This window comes from Vitis riparia, chromosome 5 (assembly GCF_004353265.1).
Source record: "Vitis riparia cultivar Riparia Gloire de Montpellier isolate 1030 chromosome 5, EGFV_Vit.rip_1.0, whole genome shotgun sequence".
Lineage (NCBI taxonomy): Eukaryota > Viridiplantae > Streptophyta > Magnoliopsida > Vitales > Vitaceae > Vitis > Vitis riparia.
This window is the reverse complement of record NC_048435.1, coordinates 11,900,052-11,912,322: the sequence shown is the minus strand read 5'-3', so window position 1 is coordinate 11,912,322 and position 12,271 is coordinate 11,900,052. Positions and strand designations below refer to the sequence as shown.

The following is a 12,271-nucleotide window of genomic DNA, read 5'->3' as shown; positions in this document are numbered from 1 at the left end:
ACATGATGTAATAGATATGGATTTATTATCTAGTTTCACTTTTATCTATCCTTATTTCATGCAGTATATCTATGAGCATTATGAATTAGCATCACTTGCATTATAGATGACTTGGGTGCATTAAGAGTTGCATAAAAAAATCTAAGTCATGGGTTCCTTACAAGTAAATGATTTGTTCACAGTCGATTCGTAAACTTAGGTAATCCATTTGAGGCTATAGTACACTACCTTCTAATTGGAGGGATGATCGATCTTGACCACTAGAATAAGTTGTCCATAATAAGTGAACTAATGTGTATGGTTTCTAGACAAGACTTACAATGAGTCATGGTGTAAGGCAATTGGGTAATCATGACCTCACCAAGCTACTACGTTACATTGTCTCTCAACCTTGGGAAGATACTTAGCTTATGCCAAAGTTAAGAGTGGCTTTGACCTACAAGTGAGATCCTAAAGTAATAATATATTCCCTATGAATTGGATCACTATTGATAAAAATTGGTAGTAACAAGTATTCTCAATAGAGATGCCATGATATCTCATGGGATTAAGACAATGTGTCATCTTAGGTGATCCTAAGGATATGTAATAAAAAAAAACTATATTCATAATAATTCTTGAAGTGAAATTCAACACATGCTCTTTGTGAGCTAAAATATGTTCATTGATCACATAATAGAAGGAACTGTAACACAAGGCTGATAAAGCTACTCTTGAGAGGTTAATAGCTTTCAACTAGCTAAATTATGAACACCAGTTCATGAGGAGATTGTATATAGTAGATGTAAGTCATGGACTCGAACATATGAATACCAGTTCATGAGGAGATTGTATATAGTAGATGTAAGTCATGGACTCGAACACTTGATGTCTCATTTTAATATACATAAATTATTAGAGTGTAGATGATTCTTTGTAGTGGGATGTTGAGTCAACTTCAAAATTGGATTATGAGGGAGTTAGTACTGTTCTATGGGTCCTAATGGTCTTCGTTTGAGTTCACATACCTTGATGACATGGTTTTGGGGGTTGGATCAATTCTTGGTTCACTTATATGCCTAAAAGTATTTTGGTAATTATGCAATGTTGCATAAGACTGGACTAATTGATTAATTAGAGCCCTGTTGGGTTAATTAATTAATTAAGACCATTTTGGGTTAGATTAAGTGATCCAAGCCTACTATATAATTACACAAGACTAGGTTAATTGATTAATTAGAGCTCTATTGTGTTAAATAATCAATTAAGTCCCTTTTTTAGTTAGATTAAGTGATTTAAACTTAAGATGAACTCAAGTCACTTAAACCTAGGGGAAGCCTATAAATACCCCTTTAGGGATTAAAGCTATAGACTTTTGCTTTTTCTATTCTCTAATATGCCCAAAGAAAGAATAGCCTCCAACTTTTAGAGATCTCCACTATCTCAATACCAAGGCTCAAGGGCAAGTGTTTGGGTGGATGATCAAGAGGTTTGTGACACTTCCCATGACTACTGGGCATTCGACAGTGTTCTTCACCACAAGAATCTGATTTAGGAACATCTAGATCTTCAGTAGGCACTCCTAACTTGTATATCTAGTTTCTATTAAGTTTTTTAATACAATTATTTCCATCATACATAAAATCTAGTGCTCCCAAGAGTAGTTGCATGCGCCTAATAAGATCCAGGGCATGGAAACGAGTAATTTGGGATTCCCATCGTATAGAATTTGAAAACACATTATTGTTAAAATTATTTACTTAATTTGATTATATTGAAGGATATAAAATAAAATAATAATATATGTATAAGTATTTTTTTTATTTAAAAATATTTAATCCCACACAAGGTTTTGGATCAAATCTTGCTTGGCAGGTGGGAATTTTACAATAAATTAATTAATATTGCAAGTTAGTAGAATTTTCTACATAACATGCTTCAACGATTGAGAATTGATTCATACCCTCTTGATCTGTGAGCTCCCTCTTTCTTTTTTCTTGTTTTTTTTTTTTTACAATTCTTTTAAATTTTTTTACCTTCTTTCCTTCCCCTCTTTCTTTTCTTTCCTTTTCTTCGTTTGGTTATTTTTATTCTTGCCTTTACCCCTAGTATTGGAAACAGAATGACATTAAGCTATCATATTAGATTTAGATTTAACTACACCCTCAATAGCTGCAAGCATTCAGAAGTTTAGGCAATGTATAGTTCAATTTATTCACATTATAATTCAGCCTGAATTGGTTGAATGAGTCATGAAAAGATAGTAAAATAAAGTCCACTCATCCAAGGATCTCCAACTCATTGAGGTAATCATTTTTAGTATACGAGGCCTCACAAGAGTCTCTTCAACCATCTTAATGTTTTCTAGATTCCAGAATACATTAAACATTTCCTTGCTAGTAGCTATTATGATTGATGTTGATGCTAAAGCAGGCTTGGTATAAAAAGGGGTTTGCCACCATGTGACTGCATCATTCCCTTGGGGAAAATGTTGGTCCATAATAGCCATTTCTTTAAGGGCCATCAAAGTATATGGAAGGAGAGAAAAATAGATCATGGAAGCAAATTTTGGGAAAACGAGCAAGGAAAAAAGAAGGATGTGCATTGGTTTTTCGAATAAAGGGATTAATTTTGCCCATAAAATTTAGATATCCATATTAGTAATTGTTTCAATTTAATTATAATCAACATAAATTAATTTTTATAATTGTAATTTTATTTATTTTAGGGCTCTGACTTCAAAATTGACTGACAGTTCAACCAACACTAGAAAATTGAGCATCCAATTCTCAACAATTTTCTAACCAAAATGAGAAACTTTAACGTCCAATCTGTAATGCATCACAAGTAAATAATCAAAAATAAAAACTAAAAGGACCTATTTAAAAAAAAAAAAATCAAAGCAAATTAAAATTAGAAAAAAGAAGAGTTAGACTTTCATTCTCAAGCTCATACCCATTTTTGAAAACCAGAAAACTAATTTAACTTAGAAGAAAACAAATCCACAAGAAATTTTGCAAGACAATAACAAATTTAACGTGGATGTAACAAATTCATCTGCCCAACATAAACCTAGATTTTCTTCTAACAGATTAAATTTAAAATTAATGTTTGAAAAGCATTACCATCACGGGTCATACTTTTAGTAGGAAAATGCAGTCTTCATAACAAAACTTACAAATTGGGGTTGTTGGTTTGGAAGGTATGTGCAATTGGGAATCAATGCAAATGATGATACTTGCCGATATGCTATATATCTCCTATCAGTTAAAAGCATACAACCATACAACAGGGGGGTGGGTGGTTTGATTGCTCCGATTACTTCAAACAAAAAAAATATAATTGAAGGTAAAGATACAGACAGCCACACGGTAGGACTCTGGTCAAGTATCTATATCAAAAGTAATGCCATCTTTATTACAATGCTTTTATTAGGATTCTCAATCCCAGCAGTGACATTATTGACAGCCATTGCAAGACATGATATGAGGGTTCTATTGAGCATCTTTAGATAAGAGATTATTGTTTTCAGCCGTCCGAGCATTGCGAAGCTCATCAACACAGTCACCTCTTTCAAAAACAGCTGCCGCTCCCATTCCCGTACCTGCAGTTTTTATGTTATCAACATTGTTGATTGTCAGCCAAGCGTGAGTACCCAATACATCAGGGAGAGAGAGAGAGAGAGAGAGAGAGAGAGAGAGTACCTATGCACATCGACACCACTCCAAAGCGACAGTCTTTGCCACGGCGCTTCATCTCATGCAATAGAGTACCAACACAGCGGGCACCTGTAGACACACACAAGGAATTTCAAGAGATAGCATACAATCATATGAATGATAGTAGGCTCCATGTAACATTCATGTCTTGCCAACCCATGTTGAACCTATATATAAATTGGGAAGTGGACAAAACCTCTCCCGCTCAGTGCAAAGATACATGTTAGCAGAAGAGAGATTAGGTAAAATCTCAAATTCTCAGGACCTGAAGTAAGATTCTTTGAAAGGAAGGATGCAAGGCATTCCATCCTTAATAAGAAAGAGGGTGCAAACACTTCCTGAACCAACCATATCTTGCTTGCATGCATAGAATAAAATGGAGGTTTCCCATATACACAAACCCCATCTTATTGAATCACGGCAACAGACTGTTGTTACTTCAGGTTTTTATACAATGAATGGTCTACATTGCAAAGTAACTATCTGGGTGTTGAATAGCCATGTCTTTGCAAATGACACCATTTACTCAAAATTCCAATAAAGGATGTATGTTGCTTTTTGATGACAGGTGGTTTCCTATGAAATGGTCAGAGAATCATAACAGATCCTGTGCTCTGTTATGTGTTATAAATTCCCCTTATTGATGTTTAATATGCACAACACTTCTTGAAATGACATGCAGTCTGGCATTCCCCTTATTGATGTTTAATATGCACAACACTTCTTGAAATGAGATGCAATCTGGCATTCCCCACCAGCATGGACAATTATAAAGCTAACGCACCAATATTTTTAAAAATGTTAAGAACAATGTGGTATGTGATGCTGCTATTTTTTTTTTCCTGTTCTTGTATGATCCCCTGTTATAACTCTGCATAAAAGGCCAGTCACCATGTGAAATAACTTAATCTAGCAAATAACTTTAAGTCAAAAAAAAAAACACATCTCCATCCATATATATGCTCAACAAACACAAAAACATGCATTTACATATAGGCCCAACAATGAAGAGGCATACATAAAGTCGCAAAAAGGAAATTGTCAATGAAATATTTTCATGTGTACCCACTCTCAACTTTAACTAGGTTCCAGATAAATCCATCCAAATTTATTCGGGGGTTCCTCTAATGGGGAGGGATGCAGGGAAACTTACTAGCAAAAGGAGGAAGTCATTACTAAACAGTCTCCACCAATATCAAGAATATAAATCTCAAGAATCTAAAGCATTCACTCAGCCCCAACTTTGAATAAAGCCCACCCTCACCTTCCCCCCTTAACACTAGTTTTATCAAGTAAAACTGCATTATCAAATAGAAGATACTGTGCAAGATCTCTGCTGAGTAGTAGGTATATCCACAGTAGATGCCAAAAGATGACAAAGCCTTAACCCAGAATATGAGGCCACCATGATTCAGAACTCACTTCCCTCCATTTTTTTCTCACAAGCTACTACCCTATCACAGTTGTCCTATCAACCAAACCCCAAGACCACAAAACCCAACTCATTCACTCTTCTAGAACCCTAGTTGTGCTTGTTTTAGGCCAATACCACACAATAAGCAAGTGGGATCCATTTAAGCAACCACTGGCATTTTTGTGTTTCCAAGTACCATCCACACAAAATCATTTAGAAAGGGTCCTTAAAAATGAAATAAGAGGAATAAAGAAAAGTAAATTAACTATTTCAAGGTGGATGTCTCAGAATTTTCTGAAGAAACCATTTACTCTATTGGATTGTAGCTCCTAATTGTTCAATGACATGAAAATTCAAAATTTCAAAACTTTCATCATTTATGTTGGATTTTAGCCCAAGCAACAACCTACAAATAATGTAAAGCATTATCAAATAATTCCAACCTGATCCATGCTGAGTCAGAAACAGATCATCCTTACAAATCATATAATACTTTAAGATGCTTTATATTAAACACATTACTAAAACACCAATCCAGGCCTGTGTTTTCATAGTTAGGCATATGTGAATATCATTTCCAAATAAAAAGGATTGAAATAGACAAGAATGCAGATAAGCATTATCAAAGTATAAGTTGGAATCTGTGTTGTAGATACCTGTTGCACCCAAAGGATGCCCAATGGCCATTGCACCTCCATTGACATTGATCTTCTCTGGATCAAGATCCAGCTTTTTACGGCAATATACAAATTGGGATGCAAATGCCTGCAAAAGAAGCAATGAAATCAAATATTATATTTCATAAATCAAGACAACTTTACAAGGTTCAAAGAAAATCAGAAATTATCATTAATCGTCACCTCATTTATTTCAAAAAGATCAATATCATCAAGTTCGAGGCCAGCAGATTTGACTGCAGCTGGAATTGCAACAGCTGGACCAATACCCATGACGGCAGGATCCACACCAACAGCGGCAAAGGTCCTACATGAGCAACACCATGTAATTTTCTTTTAAATTTGAGTAATAATCTCACTAGTTATGATACAGGAAATCACCCATGAAGATGATAATTTTGAGGTCACAATAAAAAATTTCTTTGTTGTCGCATGTATAGAGGAAATGCAAAGCCACTTAAACACTCTTTTTTATTTGGTTACATTGGAGCCCAAGGGATGCGAAGTTTATTTCTCACTCTTGAATTTTCTCCTAATTCACCAATCTTTCCAGGGTAGGTGGTTTGAAGATTAAGCTAGTTGAAGGGTACTTCTTTGGAAGCTAGCTTCACCTTGCACAATTTGGCTCATCAAAATGGGAGTTTGAAAGATCTGAACTTACAGTGCCATAAATTAAATTGGTTCTTTTAAAAAACTAGCATAACCATGCTCTTCAAGGTGAAAAGAATTTAGAGGAACACCATCTTAAGATGTGATGGTATCTAGGATTTTGTATGACATTTTTGTATATTGTTTAAGTTTTGGGCACCCAAGAACTTCACTTTCTCCTTTGTTTGAATAATATTAAATTTATCAAGATAATAAGGACGGTCCCATGTAAGATGTGGGCTTCACAAGTGTAAAGGAGCATCGTACATGGGTATCATGACAAGGAGAGGAAACACAAAGGAGGGATAAGACATCAAAACCCATGAGGGAAAAAGAAAAGTGAAGCTCTGAATTTCCACCCTATGGGACCATGCTGATGAAAAGAGCAAAAAAGAAAGTCTTTCCAGACCAGATTGTCCAAGAGAGAAGTGGAGGGTGGTTCAGGGGTGCTGAGATGGGAATGTTTTGGGATTTGATGATCCTGTTTCTAGCTAGCACTTCCTCAGTTAAACATGGGATGAGCCATCCAGGACTCAATGCCAGACAATCTATGTTTTTAATGTCGTATTTTGCCAACTTGCACAAACTGAATTAATGTATTTGAAAATATATGTTTACATTGGATTTTTTTCCAGATGATATGCTTGTGCAGAGTGTTACTGTTTTATTGGAGTAAAACTAATAACATAATGTCTGTTCCTAGAAATAAACCATCTCAAACACATTTATCTTTGTAGCATATTTCATTGATCTAAGGATTTTTTATTTGTAGGTTACCAATGCTTCATAACAATATTTAATGTGATAACCCTTCCAGTACCAAGATTTGATACCATATTTATATAAACTAAAGACCTATACATACAATTTTCTATTTTCAATTGGTAATGTTCTAGAGTAATATTTATTGTCAAGCCCCCCTTTTTATACCAAGAGTATAAACCATATCCATATAAGCTAAAGACACCAGAGGCATTTACCTAAATTCATAAATATGTACATATACATCTAAGGATTTATATACCTGAATACACCAAGAATAGGTAACCCTTTACGCATTGCAACACTTCTCTTCATGAGGAGAACAGCTCCAGCACCATCACTCACTTGGCTAGAATTCCCTACACCAAAAGCACCAAATAGTAAAATGGAATGGAACAAACAATCATTTTGAAAGAAAGAAATTAAATATGGTCGTCTAATACCTGCTGTGGTTGTCCCATTTTTCTTAAATACGGGCTTCAGCTTTGCAAGATCTGACATTGCTGCGTTAGGTCTTATTCCATCATCCACAGAGATTGTGACAGGTTTCTCATCTCCAGTTTTAGGGTCAACAATCTTTTTAAATGAAATGTTTATCAGTGCCCAATCAGAGATTCAAGACCAATCATATACATAAAACTTTAAAAAAAAGAAAAAAAAAAAAGAAAGAAAAGAAGATGTCATTCTGCCAGTCCTGCACTAAAATAATTGTACCTTGGTGGATACTGGGATTATTTCATCCTTAAATTTCCCAGTAGCAGTTGCAGCAGCAGCCCGCTTATGAGACTCAACCTGACAACATAAATGTAATCAGAAGAATAACAACATTGAACCAAAAGGCAAAAACTCCACTGATAATTCATTCAACTCACTGCAGCCTGGTCCTGCTCCTGCCTTGTTACACCAAAACGATGTGCGACATTTTCTGAAGTAATACCCATGGGGAGAAGACAATCTTGGGCTTGCACAAATTCCTTTACCTGGCAGAATTAAAGAAAGAGTTGTTGGCACTCTTAGGTCAACGAAATGTTCCTGAAAAGAATCCTACACTTAGAAAAAGTAACAAGAGATAAGGGGGAAGCATACCTTAGGGTTGATTGACCCTTCCCAAGCCATTGGATTTGCTGTCATGGATTCCAACCCTGCCCCAATGCCTAAAAAGGAAGATATTAAACTTTAATGTATTTTGTTCACATATAGAAGTATGGGACTCCTTGGTAAAATATGTACATTCTTACCAATGTCATAAAACCCAGCTTTAATTGCAGCAGCTACATCAGCAACTGCCTGAAGACCAGATGAACATTGCCTGTTCACAGTTCTGACAGGCACAGTTTCTGAAATCACAGATATAATATTTGTGAACAATGAAATGTGTACAAAACCAAAAATATAAAGGATAGTTCAAGGAAAAATACCAGGGAAACCAGCATAGAATGCAGCCATCCTGCATTCACTTGCTCTTTGGGAGCCTGGCGCCAATACTGTACCAACAACAATGTCCCCAACTTCATTTGGGTTCAGATTGGTTTTCTCTATCAGTGCCTGCATCGGGCAGTAATAATAAGAATAACATACTTAAAAACTTAACAATTACATCTCAAGGGAATAAAATTAACCAGGAAAAAAAAAAAAGAATAAAAAAGAGCAATTAATGAATATAACAAACCCTCAAAACAGGTGCCAGCAGATCATCAGGATAAGTATCCTTGAAGCCTCCTCGTTTTGACTTGCATAAGGCAGTTCGATACGCCCTGAAAAACAACAGGCATAAAATAACTAAGGACAAAAAAACTCGATTGATCTAAAACATTAAATAGTTCAACAGATTACAGAACCATAAATAGTTCTTTTGCAAAAGGAGCAACTCACGCCACTATCACAACATCATCTCCAAAAACTGATGTCCTCTGGTATGCAGCACTATCCCCAGCCACACAAACCGATGCCTGATTGCAAAGATGAAACTCAATTCATAAGAAAGGATGAACATTTTTGTTTAAGAATTATTCAAAACAAAATCAACAATGCTCCCTTTTATTTCTTAAAGGATAGGAAAATAAAAGAATTATGGTACATTTAGTTGGATAGATAGGATAGGATGGGATATACATATTTTGAAATATCAATTTCAATGAGATATGATAATCTTGAATATTATATATGATGGAAATAATATTCTAAAATATTATATCCCATGGAAATAATATCCTACAATTACTTTTAGTTTGTAAACGGAATAAAGAAATGAATGAAAAACATATTGCATTTCAATGTGTGGTATTTTTTTTTTTTTGAAGTAAAAATATATTTCATTCCAATGTTCCACCACCACCACCACCACCATCATCATCATCATCATTAAAATATTTAAATGTTGTTAAGTATATAATATAGTATCATTTAAGGTTGTATTTTACATTTTTTTTTTTCATTCTTTTTCTTTTTCTTTTTCTAAACTAAAAATTTAATTTCTTTTAAGCAAAATTTTGTGTTTTGCAACATGACTAAATAAAGCAATTTAAAAAAATAAAGAAAATGAAGAAATTTACAATCCATGGGCATGTAGATCTCATATCTCAATTAAAGATTATTATATCCCATATAGAGGAGATATAAAAAAGAGGTTGAATAAATTATCTCATGATTCTCATCACCTATCCTATCCTATCCTATATTTGACTGTTAATGAGTTGTGATAAGTGATGAGTTAATTTGCCTTATCCTATGATAAACCAAACATGGGAAATGATATGTTATCTTTTTTTTTTTTCTTATTTGTATCAAGCTAACTAAACACGATCTTAAAGTTTAGAATCTTTGATTTTCATAATTTGAAACTAGAAGAAACTAAAGCCTCCTGTTAACTAAGAAAATATCACTATTTATGCCTACCATGGAAAAGAGCATTCATTGCCAACCATCACAGCATAAGTTTAAAATCATGGTATATCATGAGAATCAATTTGGAAGTATTGACATAATAATATAACATGGAAATTTTCAATAAAACTTTAGAAAATGTCAAAACAAAATATATTTTGAAGTGGCCCACAAATTTTTAACAATTAAACCATGATTTGACTATAAATGAACAACAATATTGGAAACATATGCACAGATAAAATGCGCTGTATAAGTATGCAACGTTAGTATATAAGCATCATTGTTTAGCATCATGTCAATTCTTTACAGGCAGTCAACCATCAAACAAGATAATATAGTGCCTAAATACAGATCATTAAGAGATGAGAAGTTTAGCATAAGCAGCTGATCAACACTAGCACAAAATGGATCTCATAGAAGTTCAAAGCTAGTAGAAATAGAGGTCTCTTATTCAGTGAGGCAAGGATGAACTGTAAACTGATAACCATGTTTATCATACAAGAATTGTGTTAATGTGTCATCTCAAATCATCCCCACAGACCACAGGTGCTTTCAGGAACATCATTTTTTTTTTTTTTTGGATGGCAAAGACAAGCCAACCAAAGTTGCACCAGAAGAAGGGATTGGATAATCATGCCAAGGGCATATAGAAGAAAGTAACCGATGAAAAAGGTTACTAAAACAACCACGGATCAGCAAGTCTACAAAAATGGTTTTGGGCCACTAATATACATTTACGTTCATCATTGATTTTGTATTTTGCATACTGCTTTCGCATGCATTCAAATTTGGAGCTTATTATAAAATCCCAAATTCATTCTAGGAAAACAATTAAAATATCAGAAGATTTTGTAGATCAGGCTCTCTTATATATATCCAGTTTTTCAAATGATACCCACCCAATATATCATTCTTCATTACTATTCAATTAGGCGATATTTAACTGCCCAAATTTCAATCGTTATACGAAATTCAAACAATTAAAACTGATAAGAAAGAGAAATATTTTATCTTTCAGATTCACAAGTAGAAGATCCAGCCCCAATACAGAAGAAAACCCTCAAGTGAAAGAACATTAAACAGGTAAACTAAATCAAAGCTGAAAGGAATTAGCAAAATCTGGTACGCAAGAGATCCCAAATCAGAATGATCGCATGCGAACACATTGAAAATCGAAGGAAAAAAAAAAGTCAACCGACATCCAAATTCACCAAATCCCAGCTACAACACAACCTGTCAGACCACCACAAAACTCCTAGATCACACAGAATTTCTACAAGAAGATCAAATGGAAAAATAAAGAATCACAAAATCAGAAAATTCGCCTAGAATTGGACTCACGGATAGAGAAGATTCATCCTCGGCTGCAGAAGAGGAAGGGGAGAGATGCTGAAGTAGAACTCTCTGTCTGTTGATGGCTTTCTCCATTTCTCTCTCTAAAACACTATTTCCTCTCTCTCTAAAACTGGGAAGAGAAGGGAGGGGCGCACAGTGATGTGTATATATAGACGGAAAACTGAATTTAAAAAGAAAAAAAAAAAGCCAATTACAAATTATAGTCTAATAAATGGAAAAATAACGACAAATAAGAGAGATAAGATTCAACCTCCAGAACTGTGCATGATTTTCCTGTTATAGAAGGCGACGATGATGATGTGACACACCATCATCCTCATCCTTAACACGTGGCCGCCCCCTTCTCCATCCTCACCTCCGCGCGTCTGATTGATCCACCTCCTTCTACAACTCTAAATTATTTTCCCATTATTTACTAAATATTAAAATATATTAATATTTAAGTATCATTTATCAAGTAGATGAAAATGATTATATTTTCTTTATGTGAATATTTTCTTGCAATGATTTCTAATAAAAAAAAAAAATACGTTTATGTGAGAAAGGGTATTTATACTAATCTTTAATTATTAAAATTTCAAAAATATTACTAAATAATAAAAATATAAATTTAAATGAAAAATGTCGGAGTGGAGTGGAACGAGCGTCTATTTTCATATTTGCTTATTTTTCGGTATTTGTCTATTTATTAATATTTACCCCTTTTTTTCTTTTGTCTTTTAGTCAATATAGGTCACATACTACAAAAATTATATTTTATATTTAGTTATGAGTTGTAATAATATAAAAATGGTAAGAGATTAATGATTGGATGTAACGCTAAAAATGGT

At 34.1% G+C, this 12,271-nt stretch overlaps 1 protein-coding gene across 1 annotated transcript; it reads right to left on the bottom strand.

Annotated features, from left to right (window-relative positions):
* Positions 1 to 3,278: 3,278 nt before the first annotated feature.
* Positions 3,279 to 11,614, bottom strand: LOC117914674 (3-ketoacyl-CoA thiolase 2, peroxisomal). Its single transcript, XM_034830104.1, has 14 exons — positions 11,427 to 11,614; positions 9,072 to 9,148; positions 8,869 to 8,953; positions 8,618 to 8,744; positions 8,438 to 8,536; positions 8,286 to 8,353; positions 8,072 to 8,179; positions 7,914 to 7,991; positions 7,643 to 7,775; positions 7,462 to 7,558; positions 5,973 to 6,096; positions 5,769 to 5,877; positions 3,684 to 3,767; positions 3,279 to 3,583 (listed from the first exon to the last, which is right to left on the bottom strand). The coding sequence occupies exons 1-14, from the start codon at positions 11,511 to 11,513 to the stop codon at positions 3,474 to 3,476; spliced, it is 1,386 nt and encodes a 461-aa protein (XP_034685995.1). The 5' UTR covers positions 11,514 to 11,614; the 3' UTR covers positions 3,279 to 3,473.
* Positions 11,615 to 12,271: the final 657 nt, after the last annotated feature.